At 45.9% G+C, this 18,629-nt stretch overlaps 1 protein-coding gene across 26 annotated transcripts in view; it reads right to left on the bottom strand.

Annotated features, from left to right (window-relative positions):
* The window catches only part of ZMYND8 (zinc finger MYND-type containing 8), a 125,718-nt gene that overhangs the window by 58,198 nt on the left and 48,891 nt on the right, over positions 1–18,629 (bottom strand). For 25 of the 26 annotated variants that reach the window (XM_040446837.1, XM_040446840.1, XM_040446836.1 and 22 more), the window contains 6 exons: positions 17,590–17,703; positions 14,287–14,379; positions 13,017–13,104; positions 10,525–10,580; positions 5,927–6,004; positions 4,758–4,873 (listed from right to left, as the gene is read on the bottom strand). In XM_040446837.1, the coding sequence (XP_040302771.1) occupies positions 4,758–4,873; positions 5,927–6,004; positions 10,525–10,580; positions 13,017–13,104; positions 14,287–14,379; positions 17,590–17,703 (545 nt within the window). Of the gene's footprint in view, positions 1–4,757; positions 4,874–5,926; positions 6,005–10,524; positions 10,581–13,016; positions 13,105–14,054; positions 14,380–17,589; positions 17,704–18,629 lie in introns of those variants that run through there. The other variant, XM_040446860.1, reaches the window with a different exon arrangement.

The following is an 18,629-nucleotide window of genomic DNA, read 5'->3' as shown; positions in this document are numbered from 1 at the left end:
CTCTCTCAAAACAGAATTTTTTTTTTTTAATTTCTCTCTTTTGAGACAGAAAGAAAAAGCACAAGCAGAGGAGGGAGAGGCAAAGAGAGAGGCAGAGGCAGAATCCCAAGCAGGCCCCACGATGTCCGCACGGAGCCCAATGCAGAGCTCCAACGTATGAACCGTGAGATCATGACCTAAGCTGAAATGAAGAGTCAGAGGCTGAACCAACTGAGCCACCCAGGTGCCCCCCACCAAAAAATGTTTTAAATGACTTGGTTTGAATGGTTAACACATGATTAGCTGTTAACACTTAACAGACATGTTCTTACGACAGAATGTGAACAGCGATCTTCACTAAAACATTAAAAAGCTCATAGACTTAGTCATTTTAATCCATTAGAAGAATAATAAATCCCCTCTTGGCTCTGGGTGAGCAGAGAGTAAGGAACCATCACTGCTGCCAGGACTGCACCTCCAAAAAAAGAACTGGTCCCAAAGCCCACTCCTCTGCGTTCACACACAGTTTTCGTATCTCTCGTAAAACTGGGGTTCTACGAGGCACTAGAAGGAAACACCGGAAAACCGTAAACCTGAAAGGAGGTGCATGGCTTCGATGTGTGAGAATTCATGTGGAAACTAACCAAAGGACAGCCTCCACCCCCCATTCTCGGCTGGTTCTGCCTGCCTGCCTCCAACCGCCCACATCCCAGCATGCTCTGCGGAGACCTCACGAGGCCATGAGCTGCTTTTCCGGGATTTGTGACCGAGCGGACGCAGGCAGGAGAGGGCAGTATAGCCGACCACTGCTCCGGGGTTTGGACAGGAGGCGGACCATGTGACATTTGATTCCCCAGCCTCCATCCTATATATATAGCTGGGAATCCGGCGGGAATGAACATTCCCAAGGAGGCCTTTTGGATTTCAAAGACCATAAAGTCAAGCCAGACACAAAGTGATGGAAGCAAAGTGGGCTGTGGGGAGGTAGAAATGCCACAGCCAGTCCAACGCAAGCACCGTCTACATGGGAGCGTCACAAGTGCCCGTGCAGGAATCTGACCCCCCACACTGCCGAGTCTTCCAGCATTTGAAAGAGAAGCAAAAAATATGGACTACTTAGATTACATTCTACCCACGTTTTAACAGCTGGAATCTCGTTCCTATTTTGAAGAGAAAACGGCCCGGAGAAATAAAAGTGTGTGCGTGGGGTGAAATTCAGGGCAGAGGATGGAGGTTTGCAACTCATGGTGATAACTAGGTCGTGACACAAACTAAAATCAAACACCCCAAAAATATCTAACTGCTCTCTCAGCGTGCTGTAAATTACCAGCTTCTCATCACCCCAACTAGCTGCTGTCATCCTACAGAGACCTGAGGAACCGCAAGAACGAGGCAGGGCAGGAGACAGATGCCCTCTGGGTGAGAGTCCGCGGCCGTTACAACTGGGGGAGCAGGAGTCTGGACGAGACAGGACAGCTCTGAGGAACAGCCGGGGTCCCCGTGCCGCTCCTGGACAAATGACTTCCCTTTCCCTGAGCTGGCCTCCGCTCTGTCATCGGTAAAATGGAGGCTGAGCCCTTCCCGGGACGGGGTCAAGGGGAGCAAATGAAATGCACCTAGACCAGTCCCCGCAGCACCAGGAGATCACCAGCTAGCTGGCCGCGGGCCACTGTCACTGTGTGGCCGCCCCCCCCCCCCTTCTCTCTGGGGTCAGGGCCTTAACTGTCTCCTGCCAGGGTCTCAAGCACCTTCAATGAAGGTACCTGCCAGTGATTTCAGGACCTGGTTTCTTTTCCTTAAAGCAGGCCCAGGACACGGTTGAAGGGAAGCTTGATCTGCTTAACAAAAGAGAGCCTCTGGGGTCAATGTCCTGAGAGGCCACAGAGTCACAGGGCTGAGCTACACCCTACTTGGGGCCTCAAGGTTTCTTCTCAGTCAAATGGGAATAAATCCGCAGCTGCAAAAAGAACTTGAAACAGTGCCTGGTGCATAGAAGGCACTCAATTCATGCCAGCTCGCTCTTGTGCGTTTAAGAAGATATCTCCTGGGGGCGCCTGGGTGGCGCAGTCGGTTAAGCGTCCGACCTCAGCCAGGTCACGATCTCACGGTCCGTGAGTTCGAGCCCCGCGTCGGGCTCTGGGCTGATGGCTCGGAGCCTGGAGCCTGTTTCCGATTCTGTGTCTCCCCCTCTCTCTGCCCCTCCCCCATTCATGCTCTGTCTCTGTCTGTCCCATAAATAATAAATAAAAACGTTGAAAAAAAAAAAGAAATTTAATTAAAAAAAAAAAAAAAAGAAGATATCTCCTGGATTTTTGTACAGTATCGTGAGTGTGAGAGAGAGAGAGAGAGAGAGAGAGTGTGTGTGTGTGTGTCTGTGAAATCAAATCTCAAGAAGGCAAACATTCTTAAGGGACAAAAAAGCACGCTAGGAGACTATTCCGAACATGCCTTGATCTGTACAAAAGCCTCCCGGGACCTGCTCCAGTATTTATTAACTTAACGATGAACACGTGACGGGCTGTGACATTTCTTACTCTGTTCTCCTGACCTACTTTGCTTGCAGAGGACCAGGCTGCTGTTTTGCTCCACAGCCCCAAAGCTGCTCCCGGAGAAAGAGCCTATCCATTCTCTTTAGCCTCCGCGCTGGGCTGCTGGGTGTGGCCAGTTCTGCTTTAAGAACATCTCCTGGGAGGAAGGGACGCTCCTCCTTTCAGGTTTCCCCCAAGCTCGCAGTGACTTCATTCCTGCACCCCCTAACCCATCCCCATGGAGTGCCCTTAATCGCTCCCCGTAAGGGGCTCCCCTCACCCAAAACGAGCCAACAGCTGGCCACATTCCCTCTAAGGGAACAAAAGACACAGGGGGTTAGACAAACGTCATGGGCATCAGACATGGGCCGCTGGCTTTTCTCACCAATGCAGGGGCCCAGCTTCCACGACAGCTCCCACCCAGAACCAACCTACACCGTCTAGTTCTGGGAAAATGGCCTCTGGAACAGGGCTGGCAGAGCTCATGCCCCCCAAGACCGTCCAGAACTGACAGGCAGGAGTAAGATGTCCCTGCAGAGTGGGCTCAGCTAAGAACAGAATCCAAGACTCTTAAGAGTCTGGGATGTATCTGGTACATGGCGGCAGGCACGGATCTCCCCCACCCACCTATATCCCCAGTATATCCACACTGGGTTATATGACAGAACGAGAATAATCCCGAAGCATCAAGATGGTTAACTCTTGCCATGCTACAATGATGTACAGCCTGACACGAATTCTTCTTGCCCTTCAAAGCAAAGGCAGAATCTGACCACAGCCCGTGTGATCCAGACCCTGCCCCCTTCCCCACCCATCACTTACCATCCTCTCCTCCCCTCTCCTGTCCAAACCACACTGTGTCCCAGCTCTCCCCAAGAAACAGCAGGCTGGCTCTGTCCCTCCACCCAGATCTTCTCTAAGCCCCCGCCCTGAGATCACCTTGCCTGTGTGTGTTTACTTGGGTATTTACTTGGGTGTCTTTCCCACTAGGATGCCAGCCTTCAGGTGGGCAGGGACGATGTCCTGCTCACTCCCGTATCCCCAGCATCCAGCACGTGGCCTGACCCACCACGGCAGCACCAAAAGATTTCCAGCAAAGTGTCCAAAATCAAATAGAGCAAAAGACTTCCTATCAAACCCAGGACCATCCAGCTAATTTCCACTTTGCCTCCAGACAAAGGATTCCTAGTAAATGATTTCACAGATTACCCATCACTCTTCTGTCTTTATTTGCAAGGCAACAAGCAAAGTGAACAGAGTAACAGCTCTGACTCGGGTGTTTGAAATTATAAACTGTACTTTCTGTATATTCTATCGGTGTGTATAATTTTTAAGTTTATTTATTTATTTAGAGAGAGACCGCGAGCTGGGGAGGGGCAAAGAGAGGGAGACAGAGATCACAAGCAGGCTCCATACTGGCCGCACAGAGCCAATGCAAGACTCGAACTCACGAACTATGAGATCATGACCTGAGCTGAAATCAAGAGTCAGACGCTTGAATGACTGAGCCACCCAGGCGCCCCCAGAATTTTAAGTCTTCTCCCCCAACACACTCAAACACTTTTTCAAACTGCTTGGTAGCCGCCTGGAAAGGGTTTTGCCTCATTTAATCCTCACGTAACTTGCTAAAAGAGAACTAGGATATTAACTGCTGCTCATCTGGGTCCACCTGCTGTTCTCAACCCCACAGGATAGGAAACTGCTAAGAGTCAGAACAATTCACTTCCCTGCGAGCGAGGGAGAGGGGAGGGCAGAAAACGCTGGGTGGGGGGAGGGCTACCACCTGTTAAAACAGCCACCTCTTATAATTTCCTATTTGGCTTAAGAGCAAAAGGCAACAGGAGAGAGAACCACCCAGCACCATGATAAGAGATTCATTTACTGGCAATCTGTGGAAATACTTCTGATCCCTGAAAGCATTATTTTGAAAAGCAATTTGTGCGGTGGTTCAATTTACTCCACAAAATTTAAAAAGAACAGCACCACTTAAAATAGCCACGGAACCTATTCTGGTGCCAGCGTCATCAACGCAACTACGAAAGCATGATTGTTCTCTTCACATACCTGAAAAAAACGAAGCCCACACACATTATCGGCCGGAACGCAGCACAGGGCAGTATTTTTAACTACAAGATCACTGGTTGGTGTCGCGACAGTAAACGCCACGATAATACCTCCGCCCCCTGCTTGCGTCACAGTTATCGAAGGTTCAGTTAAAGCTGTACATTTGCAGCCAGTTTTGACTCCCACCTGTCATGTTGTCCAAAGAAACGAGCATCGACCTGTCCATCTTTATCCCTCAGAGCTTTTGCAGGCCAGAACGGAAACCCCTTCAGTTTTGCCCAGACCAAAGGATGTGGATTGCTCTGGGAAAAGAAAAACAAAATCCAGAGTTTGTACGCATTGGGCAGCAAGACGCGCCATATACAAAGCTTGCTGTATGTGCAGAGACAGCTAGGCCACCAGCTGAACAGGAGCAGTTCCACGCAGGGTCTCCCAAATGGGCTTCCCTGGGAGGGCCTGAGGCCAGGAGGCCCGGGCGAAGCTGGTTCTGGGGGTGCACGGAGAAAACGGGGAAGAACGAACCACAGATGAGATGAGGCTGGAACACTGGCTTGAACACACCGCCCTTAACCGAGGTGGCCGTGAGCAAGAGTGTCCACCTCTCCCTGCGACATGGAGACAGCGACGCCTACACCCTCTGTTAAGCTGGAGGATTAAATGGGCATTGTAGCCAGCATTTAATAAGGGCAGTATGAGCCGCCTTTGTTCTCTCTCGAGGGCTGCAACTCTTCAGGGGCTTCATCTCCAAAGGCAGGAAGAGACGTAAACTGTGGTTCACTTTTCCACGTTACTTGCCCAATCTCGCCCCCCAGTAAACTCCAGCCCTACACCTCCACTCACCCACCAGCCCACCCCGGGAACACCCTTCTCTCTGCAGAACACTGGTTTGGAAAATACAGACGGGTGAAGAAAACAGGGTGACTTATCTGCTCCCATCTCCCCAGCCCAAACCGCCCACTTGGGAAACACCACAGACCCGATCCAGAGACATACTTCCAATTCTCTCAAAACAGATTCGTCAAAGAACACACTTCTTTATGACTCTCACTACCTCACGGCCTTCTCCCTAACGGGCCCCATTTTGCGCTCTAGCCTGCAGTCTGCCCGCGGTTAATAAACCCAGGAAATCACAGTGCTCCCTCTGGCACATGGATTTTCAGCCCCAGATGTTTATTCCACCTGGATTACTTTCACTCTGCCATTACTTTATTGGTTAAAAAAAAAAAAAAAAAAAAAGGTTATTTAAAATCTTCTCCCAAAGTTTCATCAAATAAGCCGCCCAGAAAAGGGGGCCTTGGGTAGTCCTCTAAGGCATGAGTTCTGAAAATGAAGTAAGAAAAGGAAATACAACTCACACAAGGCTCACAGAACCAGTTATCTCGTTTCTGGCAAGCAGCTAGGTAACACTCTGGACATACTTCAATTTCATTCATCTGTAAAACAAAAATATGTTAGGATGTGTCACGCAAGGGGCCTCACATCTGGAGACACTCAAGGAATGCGTCAGGATATTAGCAGTTAAGATTAGCTACACCAAGTCCCTCAGTGGGGAACACCTCGGAGAAGAATCCAATCACCTCTCACCAACCCCCGAGATCCCACCCAGCCCGAGCCGCCACCACCACCCCTCTCTGGACCACATCTGGACCAGCTTCCCACTCTTGTTGCCACTGCGGTCCAGCCCCCAAGACACGGCAGCCAGACCCATCTTGCTCATCGTCCACACCTTGTACACCTGACGGTTGGCTGTTGCAAATGGAATCTAGGAGGTACAGGACGGTCCCCGGAACAAAGAATTCTCCACAGTAAATGCCAGTAGTACAAGGCTGAGAAACTAACAAGGAAATAAATCTAAACTCCAGATTCGCTCCTTCAACACCGAGTGCGACCAGGCCTAGGCCGACCTGTCTGAGCTCCCCCAACACCTCCAGCTACCCCGGCTTTTGCTCGCTGTGCTCAATTCCCACCCAGCTCTAGTCACATCATCCAGGGCAGGTGGTATTTTGTCTAAATGGACCACAATCTAAAAATTATGTAATTTACCGACCGTCCTTCTCTTTGAAAAAATACATTCCTCTAGGGGACCTAAGTACGACTTAGAACCCACAAGCCCCTTTCTTGGATCTCAATTCAGCCTCCACCATTTACTAGCTCTATAACCTTAGGAACAGTTGCTTATCTTGTCTGTGCCTCCATTTTCTCATCTACACAATGGGCATGTGAGCAATACCTACCAAATAGATAACAATTACAGGAGATAAATGTAAAACGTGTTAGGTGACACAGCGATCAATACATTGGTTAACATTTATCAGAGATCTACGCTGGGATCATCAAAGTGTGCTACAGGTACTAATTCATTCATTCTTTACATCCTCCAGAGGCAGGCCTGCTCTTTCCCCCATATTACGGATGGAAAAAATGAAATCCCAGAAAGTCAAGAAACCTGCCCAAGGTTCTCTGCAGCAAAGGGGCAGGACCAGGATTTGAACCCAGGCAGACGTGCTCCAGAGCTGACGTGTTTCACCTGTCATTGCCCTCTTCGTTCCTATTCTCTTACCATCATCAAAAGCCTTGTTTTTCTCTTTATCTCTGCATCATGTAAGGTGTCAGATACTCAGCAGGTGCTCAATATACTACTAAATAATAATTTTATAAATATAATTGACTAACTCAGAGGTCAATGGATAAATGACTGAATAAAGGAGCAAAAGAATAAATAAGGAAGGAAGAAAGTGGTGGCATTTATTTCCTGTTCCTACTCACTCTACTTATGGGCTATTCTGAAGGTACTGGCGAGAACAAAGTGGTAACCTAAGGTCCAGGGCAGCCCTGGCATTGAAGCCCACACAGCTGCAATGTATCGCCAACAGGTAGATTTAGAAATGCCACACACAGAGTACCTGCGTCCAGTAAATTCCACCTGGGGGTAACCCACTGATTAAACAGGTAGGCTTTAGCTCCCAAATCCAGGAAAACAAAGGAATCCCCAAGGGGAAAGCAGCTGGACAACTCACTCATACAAAACTCTAAACCGACAATGAACATATCAGAAACGGTATATCATCACTTGTCATCAGAAACGTGCAAACCAAGGGCACCTGGGTGGCTCAATCAGTTAAGTGTCTGACTTAGGCTCAGGTCATGATCTCGCAGTTTGTGGGTTCAAGCCCTGTGTCAGGCTCTGTGTTGACAGGTTAGAGCTCAGAGCCTGCTTCAGATTCTGTGTCTCCCACTCTTTCTGCCCCTCCTCTATTCACACTCTGTCGCTCTCAAAAATAAATAAAATCTTGGGGCGCCTGGGTGGCGCAGTCGGTTAAGCGTCCGACTTCAGCCAGGTCACGATCTCGCGGTCCGTGAGTTCGAGCCCCGCGTCGGGCTCTGGGCTGATGGCTCAGAGCCTGGAGCCTGTTTCCGATTCTGTGTCTCCCTCTCTCTCTCTGCCCCTCCCCCGTTCATGCTCTGTCTCTCTCTGTCCCAAAAAAAATAAATAAACGTTGAAAAAAAAATAAATAAAATCTTTAAAAAAGGGGGGGGAGCGCCTGGGTGGCTCAGTTGGTTAAGTGTCCGACTTCAGTTCAGGTCATGATCTCACGGTTTGTGAGTTCAAGCCCCACGTTGGGCTCTGTGCTGACAGCTTGGAGCCTGGAGCCCGCTTCGGATTCTGTGTCTCCTTCTCTCACTGCCCCTCCCCCACTTGTGCTCTGTCTCTCTCTATCAAAAATAAATAAACGTGTAAGAAAAAAAACAACAACCATGCAAACCAAAATCACAGTGAGATGCCATTTGGAGGGAAAACATAGAGACACGTATTTTTTGAATTATAACTTCCAAAACTGGAAAGGACACGGAAAAACTACCCAGGTTGTTATACATGGTGCTACAACTTTTCTAGAAATCAATCAGGAAATACCTACATAAAGCCTTTGCTATGTGTATAGTCTCAGACCTCGTAGATGCCTTCCTAACAATTATACTAAGAAAATCATCATAAAAGCCATGAAAAATTCTGTTCTTCCTGTGTATTTAACTATCTGGGAAAACACTCTTAAGTGAAAATATTGATTATAAAACTCTCTCTATAAAAACATTTAGAAAAAGGGGCGCCTGGGTGGCTGAGCCGGTTAGACAACCGACTCTTGATTTCGGCTCAGATCATGACCTGGTGGTTCCTGAGTTCAAGCCGCACATCTGGTTCCACACCATGATGGTATGGAGCCCGCTTGGGATTCTCTACCTCCCTCTCTCTCTGCCCCTTCCGTGAACAATCACTCTCTCCCTCAAAATAAATAAATTTTTTTCTAATTAAAAAAATATGTAGGGCACCTGGGTGGTTCAGTTGGTTAAGCGTCCGACTTCAGCTCAGGTCATGATCCCGCAGTTCGTGAGTTCGAGCCCCACATCAGGCCCTGTGCTGACAGCTCAGAGCCTGGAGCTTGCTTTGGATTCTGTCTCCTTCTCTCTCTGCCCCACCCCATGTGTGCTCTGTCTCTCTCTCTCTCTCTATCTGTCCCTCAAAAATAAATCAACATTAAAAAAAAAATTTTTTTTTTTAAATAATAAAAATATATATACGTAGAATGGTGCCTGGGTGGTTCAGCTGGTCAAACCTCCAACTTCAACTCAGGTTATAACTTCACTGTCCATTAGTTCAAGCCCCACATCAGGATCTGTGTTCACAGCTCAGAGCCTGGAACAAATTCTGAGTCTCCCTCTTTCTCTGCCCCTCCCCCACTCATGCTTGCGCACGCACGCGCGCGCGCTCTCTCTCTCTCTCTCTCTCTCTCTCTCTCAAAAATACATTTTAAAAAATTTTAATAAGTAAGGGGCACCTGGGTGGCTCGGTTAAGTGTACAACTTCGGCTTGGGTCATGATCTCACAGCCTGTGGGTTCAAGCCCCACATCAAGCTCTGTGCCGACAGCTCAGAGCCTAGAGCCTGGAGCCTGCCTCATATTCTGTCTCCCTCTCATTCTCTCTCTGCCCCTCCCCAACTCGTGCTTTGTCTCTATCTCTCAAAATTAAATAAACATTTAAAAATTTAATAAAGATATGCAAAAATGGCAGTATCCTAAGTATCCAAATGTTTCCCTTACAAATGAATGAATGAGTGAAGTGCACAAGAGGCTGAAATCTGCTATAGCTCGGTTTCTCAATTCTTACACTGGGGTCTAATAAATTCTGCTCCCTGACTATCCCACAACCACTGGGGCCTCAGGGTAGGCCCAGGAGGTTCACTTCTTCTGCACCGTCAAAACCATGGGTATTTCTAAGAGGAACTGACTTCTAGGACTCTGCAGGCCACTCCCTGAGAAACAGTCAAAACCTTTCCCCCAAATACCATTAAAACCCAAACATCTTTCACAAGAAGACTAAAAGGGGCCTGGCCCAACGCCTCGGACTATGGGGTGAAGAAATTAAGAGCCCCATCTATGCAACCAAGAAAACTCAAGATGCCGCATTCCTGACCATGACGCAAGCCTGAATAATAAAAGGTCATTTGCACCTCTTGAAGATCACGGCTCAGATAGCGTTGATTTCCGGCATATGGGGCGGGGGTGATCCCCTCTTTGTCACTTTTACGGGGACACCGTCTATGCCTCAACAAATTCCAAAACAGCTACCGTTACCCACTAAGAGATTCTGCAAATGGAAATCAGCCACGCCAGCCCCTCACTCTGGGTGCATTTAAAACAGGACAGTGAGGGGGTGCCTGGGTGGCGCAGTCGGTTAAGCGTCCGACTTCAGCCAGGTCACGATCTCGCGGTCCGTGAGTTCGAGCCCCGCGTCAGGCTCTGGGCTGATGGCTCAGATCCTGGAGCCTGTTTCCGATTCTGTGTCTCCCTCTCTCTCTGCCCCTCCCCCGTTCATGCTCTGTCTCTCTCTGTCCCAAAAATAAATAAAACGTTGAAAAAAAAATTAAAAAAAAAAACAGGACAGTGAGAAACACATACCTCATGCTCACAGATTTTGATGACTACTTTCGCTATCTGGGTCAATTTGTGATTTCCTAAGGGAATAAGTAAGAAAATAATGATTAATTCAAATGGAAACACGTTTGTAACACGCGGCTTCGGGAGTACACTTCCCCTAACAACCTTTCAACTTGCTTTCCCCCAGGATTAAGCTTTTAAAGGCTAAAACACAGGATTCTGGCTCCTAATATCAGTTTAACTTATGTGACTTTTCCCAGAAACACTGACCAGTCTTTGGTGCCTCAATGTTACCTCTGAAACTGAGCAATTTGTGTGGGATTCCTACAGTTCACAGATGAACATTTGGAAGATGCTTTTATATTCAAAAGGCTCCAATTAGTGGAAAGGAGCCTTATTCGCCCATTGTTCCAGACTCCAGCCCATGAAGGGCAACAGAGGAGAGAAAATAATTAAATGAGTAGCTCTGCTACGTCTCGTGCCTCAAAATACATTTTCTTATTAACTCAAGAAGCCTTATCAGGAAGCAGGTATGAATGTTCCCATTTCATTAATAAGTATGTCAAGGCTCAGGAGTCGTTGTTTACACGGGACTACTTGGCTAAGGAGTTGAAAATCTGCCCCAGACCTAACTCTAAATCCCTCACCTTCGCTGAACCGGAAGACAGGATGGCAAAAAACAAACAAACAAACAAACTGTGCTTTCTTCAAACATGGTGGTGTTTTCAGAAAACATAAACTTGTTGACAAGAAGATGTTCCACACACACACTCCTCGATGTCTGGCTTGCTTTAAAAACTCACAAGATCCGATAACTCTGTCCAGTGGTGACCCCCTCAGACCAGAAAGGAGTTCCCATTGTCTACTCTCTACTCTCTGCCTGGCCAATGGCCAACATGGCCATCTAATCTCATCCACTGGGTTATACGATCTTACCCAGCCTTTCTATATATTTGAGTTAATAACCTTTACACAGATTTTCAACCAAGTGCCCCTTTGCCTCTTTCTCCCCTCCCCACACGTCTGGCCCTGCTCCTGAGCTAATAATGTAAAACAGGTGCTTTTAACAGCCATCCACCCACTCATACCTCTTCCCTTACACACGAGCTAACCATCTACACTAGGACTACACAGGAAGAAGGCAGGGCTTCTGCTCTTAAAGATCTTACGTCCTTAAAAAAAAGAGAGAGAGAGAGAGAGAGATCTTACATCCTGGTGGGGAACTCAAACGAATAAAAATAGCACCATCCAGGAAGTGTGATAAACGCTACCATGGGGAAGCACAGGTCCTGTGAGATCTCCTAACAACAGCACCTTCTGCGTCACAAGGGAAGGCACCTCAGAGAACTGACAGGCTGACACTGAAGGACATGAGAAAGTCATCAAGGCAGTGTTCTAGCAGAGAACAAGAGGAACAGAATGGAGCAGGACACGGAGAGCTCTACGTGGCCAGAGGGTAGACAGAGAGGACTGTGGGAGAAGGTAGGGCAACACGAAGGGGGCCACGAGAGGAGATTTTAATGGAAATTCTCTTCCATTCTGTCCAGAAGATTCAATCCACAAAAACGCAACTGACACAACTTTATCCAGAATACAAAGACCTCCTAAAATGCAATAATAAAAACACAGACCACCCAGTTTTTGAAACTGGCCAAAGATCTGAATACATATTTTACCAAAAAAGATATACAGGTGACTAATAAACACATGAAAAGGTACACGATACCGTTAGTCCTAAGGGAAAGGCAAATGACCACCACCATAACCGCTCATACCTTCAAGAATGGTTAAACTTAAAAAGACAGACAATACCAAGTGCTGGAACTGGGGAACAACTAAGACTCTCCCACACGTGGCTAAAAGAGTGTAAAAGGATACAACCGCTTTGCAGAAAGTTTGCCACAATGCCTCCTAAACTGAAATATAAACCTACGGAGCAGCCCTACCACACCTAGATATTTACCCATGAGAAATGAAAATGTGTATCCACACAAAGACTTGCACAAGAATGTTCGCGGCGGTTTTATTCCTAACAGCCCAAAGCGGAAAACAGCTCCAATATCCTTCAGTATCGACAAAGGGAATGGATCAATAAATTGTAGATGGATACCACGAAAAACCACTCACAGCAATAAAAAGGAACAAAACCACGGAGACAAACATGCATTAGCCACCCCCCCCCCAAAAAAAGCTATACTGCATGAAATTATCCAGACACAGAAGAATGCACTAGGACTCCATTTATATAAAATTCTAGACTATGTAAAACTAATCTATGAGGACAGAAAACACGGAGGAAGGTGGATTTGCTGGTACAGGGGAAATGGATCATCAACTCATCATCTTAAAATGCAGAGACCCCACCATCCCCTACTGATAAATATTAGCAATCTGTACACAAATGTTCTCAGTTACTGGCCCTGGCACACGAGGAAAAAAAAGCAAGATTTTTCAGGAAAGGTGGGAGAACGGGCATGACACGCTCTTCTGTAGGAGCCACCTAAGCCACTCACCTCCATTATAAATGATGCAGTTGTGCAAAATCCACTTTGCGTCGGCCAGGAAAGCTTCTGTACAGCCATACATTTTCTTTTTCGCATTCTGGGGAGAAAAAGCCAAGGAGTATAATAACCCACGGGTCTATACAAGCTGCAGCCAATTAACACCTGTGTCCCCACATCATTTTTTTTCCTTTCTCCTCTCCCCCGCACATTATTTCCTCCGCAGTCATTTGCCAAATTAACGAATGCTTTTACCCATTTCCCAAGATGCTATCATATTTGAGATCTATAATCCTATAAAAAGGAAGTCACTGAATTCATCACAGTAACTTGAATTTTGGCCTCTTATATAAGCAACTGTCATTTATCCAGCAGCCCTTTCCAATAAACCAGGATATTTTATATATATTTATATGTTTATGACTAATTGTAATAGTCTCACGTGAGCCTTGTGATGGGAGAACTTAATGACACATTTGATATCATAGCAATTTTACATACGGGGATACTAAGGTATGGTGATATTAAGGAACTGATTCAAAGCTCCAAAGCTACTAATTTATGGAGCTAGGATTCCAACCCTGTCTTTTTTTAATGCCTTCTTTTTCTAAATACCATAAGGGTGTGTGCAACTTTCCAAAACAGGTTTGACTCAGCATTTAGTGGTCAGCAATAAAAACAATACAATGTTTTCTCCGGATCCATGCTTTTCTTTATCCGTATTTTGGGGCCAAAAATTTGAAAATCAGCACCAGAGTGATGCGCATAATCTAAAGTGTTCCAAGAACAATTTTCGCCATGGAACTCTAGCCTGCACTCTTAAAAAAACATCTTCAGGCATTAAAGACATATCCGTATCAGTAGAATAAGTTCTAGGGAGTCACGTCTTTATCAGCAATCTGAAGGTTTTCCAAACACTTCATTTTCTCTTTTCTCCTTCCTTCTGCCCTCATTAGCACCTCTGAGAGAGAGAGGAGTAAGAAGGCCTCAAACCAAGCAAATCACTAATTCGTAGAAGTGTGACTTTTTCAGGTATAAAGCTGCAATCACCAGCAGAAGTAACATTTGGAGCTGATCAGTAGAATCCGGCACTCCACTGCAATCCTTGGAAGAATGTTACAGAAGTTATGGGATCAATGGTTCTTCCATCCAAATAAAAATGGCGCAGGGGAAAGGTAGAGAAACCATCTAACTTGAGATGGGGCACAGGAAGTGAGGAAGGGTCGTTAGGCATCTCGATAATTCGGGGCTACAACGGTGAGGTTCTTTGATGAAGGCCAACCTTTTCCAATGTACAAAGATCCATAGGATGGAAGATGTATTCCGCGTAGTCGGGATGCTGTTCCAATGGAACAGGCTTCTGGAATGCATCCGTCTATAAAAGAAAGAAAAGAGGTGCACACACACACACACACACACACACACACACACACACAAACCCATCATTACTGAGGAAGACAGAGTATTAATAGCAACAAAGTACTTTTCAAATGGAGACAACTTTTCAGACGATACAGTTCTAAGCGTTTCCATACAGGAATGACCTTAGGGAGTATACCAAGCTGGTTCAAGTTCTAGTTCTGAAGGGTCATCAATCATCATGGGAGCTGTTCTGGTTTTGTTGTTTGTTTTGTTTTCAATATATACCCAAATTAACAGGTCCTGTCCTCTTCTATTAAGATCAACAAGAGAGCACACAATCAGCTACTTTGAACGTGAATGGTGAATAAGGCTTATCAATGTCCTGCAAAAATCCTGCAAAACGGACTGTCAGTGAAATCTAGTCACACCTAGGGATGACACAGTAAATAAAGTCCCCCTAAAGGGCCAACAGATATTTTACACTCGGGGGGAAAATTCAGACATTGAGATTTTGCTCCCCTCTTAAGAAGCCAAATTACCCACAACACAGGGACCATGTCAACATTTTTCACATTGATCCATGTTCTCTTAAGCCCTACGTGAATCAGCTCAAAATGCAAGGCCCGGTTTGTCGATGGGTGGTGTTACCAATATTTAAAAATCTAAAAGAGGGGCGCCTGGGTGACTCCATTGGTTATCCAACTGACTTCGGCTCAGGTCATGATCTCACGGTCTGGGAGTTCGAGCCCCGTGTTAGGCTCTGTGCTGACAGCTCAGAGCCTGGAGCCTGTTTCAGATTCTGTGTCGCCCTCTCTCTCTGCCCCTCCCCCTCCTCCTGCTCTGTCTCTCTCGTCTCTCAAAAATAAATAAACGTTTTTAAAAAAAAATTTTTTTTTTTAATAAAAAAAAAATCCAAAAGATTTGAAATGCCTGCCTGGCTTGGTCAGTGGAGTATGTGACTCTTGATCTATGGGGTTATAAGTTCGAGCCCCACACTGGGTGTAGAAATTACTTAAAAGTAAAATCTTGGGGCGTCTGGATGGCTCAGTCAGGTGAGCATCGATTCTTAATTTTGGCTCAAGTCACGATCTCACTGGTTCATGAATTCAAACCCTCCATCGGGTTCTGTGTTGACAGTGCAGAGCCTGCTTGGGAGTCTCTGCCTCTCCCCTGCTCATGCACGCATGTATGCACGTGCGTGCGTTCTCTCTCTCTCTCTCTCTCTCTCTCTCTCAAAAGTAAAATATATATATTTAAAATTAAAATCCAGGGCACCTGGGGGGCTCAGTCGGTTAAGCTTCCAACTTCGGCTCAGGTCATGATCTCACAGTTCACAAGGTCAAACCCCTCGTCGGGCTCTGTGCTGACAGCTCAGAGCCTGGAGCCTGCTTTGAATCCTGTGTTTCCCTCTCTCTATGCCCCTCTCCTGCTCACTCTCTGTCTCTCTCCCTCTCAATAATAAAAATATTTTTTAAAAAATAAAAATAAAAATAAAATCTTAAGCTCTTAAAAATCAATCTGTCAATATCTAAAAGATTTAATGAAACACCAAATGATACTCAAGCAAGGCATCTGAAAGGGCTACCATTTGCTGTCATGGGAGCCCTCTTTTGCCCAGAAGGAAAGTGTCTGGCCATTCCAAGTTAAAAAAGATGCTTCAATATCATCAGCAACTTTCTGCCCTGATTGATTTTACATCAAACAATTTATGTGAGAAATTAACGCCTTCTTCGATTTTTCTTTTTGGCTTATAATTCTACAGTGTTGAGAACTCCACATGAATCTATTCTTTTTGTAAACAGTCCTCAGCAGATATCATTCAGCCTATGAAAAAGCAGGAAGTAATTCCTTGTCACTCAACATAAAAACGACTCTACGGTTTAAAAAAAAAAAAAAAAAAAGACCTGTTTTTCTTTCCAAACTGAGGCCATCCAGGCTTTTGCTTCCATTGACAGAGATTTTTGTTAAAGAGACAAACAGATACCCAATTTAGCAACACCCAATTGGCACGCTCTGAATTCCTGTCATGGTATCGAATTTCAGAATCTAATCTCAAAACAAAAGCTTGGAGGTTTGTTGTTGTTTTTAAGAAATGAGGCCACAGGGGCTACACTCAATACCCTGAGTTTCAACCTGGCTGTATATTCACTTGACTTAGAAAGCAGACTCTGGAGAGTTTAACAAAGGGTCACGACTAGCCCGTATGGTGCCTTTGTGCAAACCAGAAAAGGAAAACCCTACCCTCAAGTTTCTCTAGATTCGTCTATCCGCAGAATGTCCTAACATGGTGATGATACGGGCCCAACGTATTTTTAAGAACCAGGCGTTTTACCACCATCCTCCTGAAAAAGGTCACATGAAAAGTAACACCAGGGGCGCCTGAGTGGCTCAGTCAGTTAAGCGTCCAGCTTCAGCTCAGGTCATGATCTCAGGGTTCGTGAGTTGGGGCCCCCGTATCGGGCTCTGGGCTGAAAGCTCGGAGCCTGGAGCCCGCTTCGGATTCTGTGTCTCCCTCTGTCTGCCCTTCCACTGCTTGCACTCTTGTCTCTCGCACTGTCTCAAAAATAAACGTTAAAAAAAAAATTAAAAAAAAAAAAAAAAAAAAAAAGTAACACCACCGTGGGTGTGTATGATGTGACCAGGCCTCTGGGGAAGGGAAGCATTGGTAAACAGTGCATGCCGGCTAAATGTGGCACCCCTGCTTTCCCATCTGGATTTTCTTTAAGGGGCACGGGTTGTACGTCAAATCCCGTTTCAAAACTGAAGGAACTTAACCAAATTCTCCACCTCTTGACAGGTTGCATTTTACTTGGAGGTTCCATCATCAGACCTTGACTCTAAATAAACCGGCTGTACTGCATGCCGTCGTTGAAATGGAGTTTTCCTAATTCCCAAGGGAAGAAACACAAAAGCTCCTTACCTGATGGGGTATGAGTATGAGGCTTCACTTCACAACCAATCAGAATTTTAAATCCCCACCAACTTTCTACTGTATGCCATTTCCCGATTACACTCCCTGGGGACACAGAGTGCTCACCAGAGAGAATTAACCGAACGTCGTCATACCTCGTATTTAATTTACAGGTATTTGAACCGGGCACCTAAGAAGGCCCAGAGTTCGCACAGGTGTCTGGAAAGCAGAGACCACTCAGAATGTTAACAGAAAATAACAAAAGTCGCTATTTCCCGCTTATGCTTGTATCAAGAGGAACTTTCTTCTTACCCCTGGCTGTTTCATTTTCTGAATGGCAAATTTGAGCAGGTAGGAGAGCTGTTCAATGGTGAGCATTGTCATGGCTTTACTCTGAGTCTCGATGCATTCTGCTACTGTAATCTTCTACAAGTCAAAAATCACACAAACGTCCGGTTAGAAAAAAGTTACTATCCCCATACATAGTTCCCTTTCCTCCCTTTTATGTGTTCCGATAGGCACATATAAAAAGAAAAAAAATCCTTTCCATCCAAACAAGACTGGTTGTTTCACTGGAGAAGGACCCCAATCTACTCGATCATACACTGAATCGGTAGATAAAAATTAAGAGGCACATCAATCCACTGATGACCTTATCTGGGAAGGGTTTGCACCATGAAGATGACCCAATCAGAGAAAGATGAAAACTCACGATTACGGTTGTGGGTTCTAAGAAGGGGATGTGAAAAGGAAAGACCACTGACGGTTCCAGGGTATCTCTGTACACAATGAAATCAGTCACTTAATTTGATCCCCTTAGGGTTCTGGGCTACCTTTCAGGAAACTGATGAGGCATTACACTCAATGACATCACTGATGGAAAAGGACAGTCTTCTCCGTAGAAACAATCCAAGGGGTGACAGTGAACTAAACATAAATATGGCTTCATTCTCTGTCACCACGGATGTGAACCCACTCAGGACATTCTAGGCAAACTACTACGCAAGGCGCACAGTCTCGTTGTCTGTCTCCATGGGAAATAAATGTCATCTTGAAAGGGAAATTCCCATCAAAGAAGAGGCCCAGAGAAATGTCTGAAACCAGACTCTGCTATGTAAATCTGGTACCATATCCCGGAGTCAGACTCCTTATGTAGCAACAACAACGAAAATAGCAAATTCTGATGATGTCAGGAAACACTCTTTAACCATCTGTGTAGGGAGAGCTGAGAAAAGTTTTCTCCAATTAATCTTGATTTAGTTTTCATCCTTTATATCTCTGGATCCTCCAAAAGGAACTTTCAGATGTGTCTGGTTGGTTGTCGAGGAAAGGGGCAACAGAAGAGTTGCTCA

Source organism: Herpailurus yagouaroundi, unplaced genomic scaffold (assembly GCF_014898765.1).
Source record: "Herpailurus yagouaroundi ecotype Mexico unplaced genomic scaffold, PumYag 196, whole genome shotgun sequence".
Taxonomy (NCBI): domain Eukaryota; kingdom Metazoa; phylum Chordata; class Mammalia; order Carnivora; family Felidae; genus Herpailurus; species Herpailurus yagouaroundi.
This window is presented reverse-complemented; position numbering and strand designations above follow the sequence as displayed.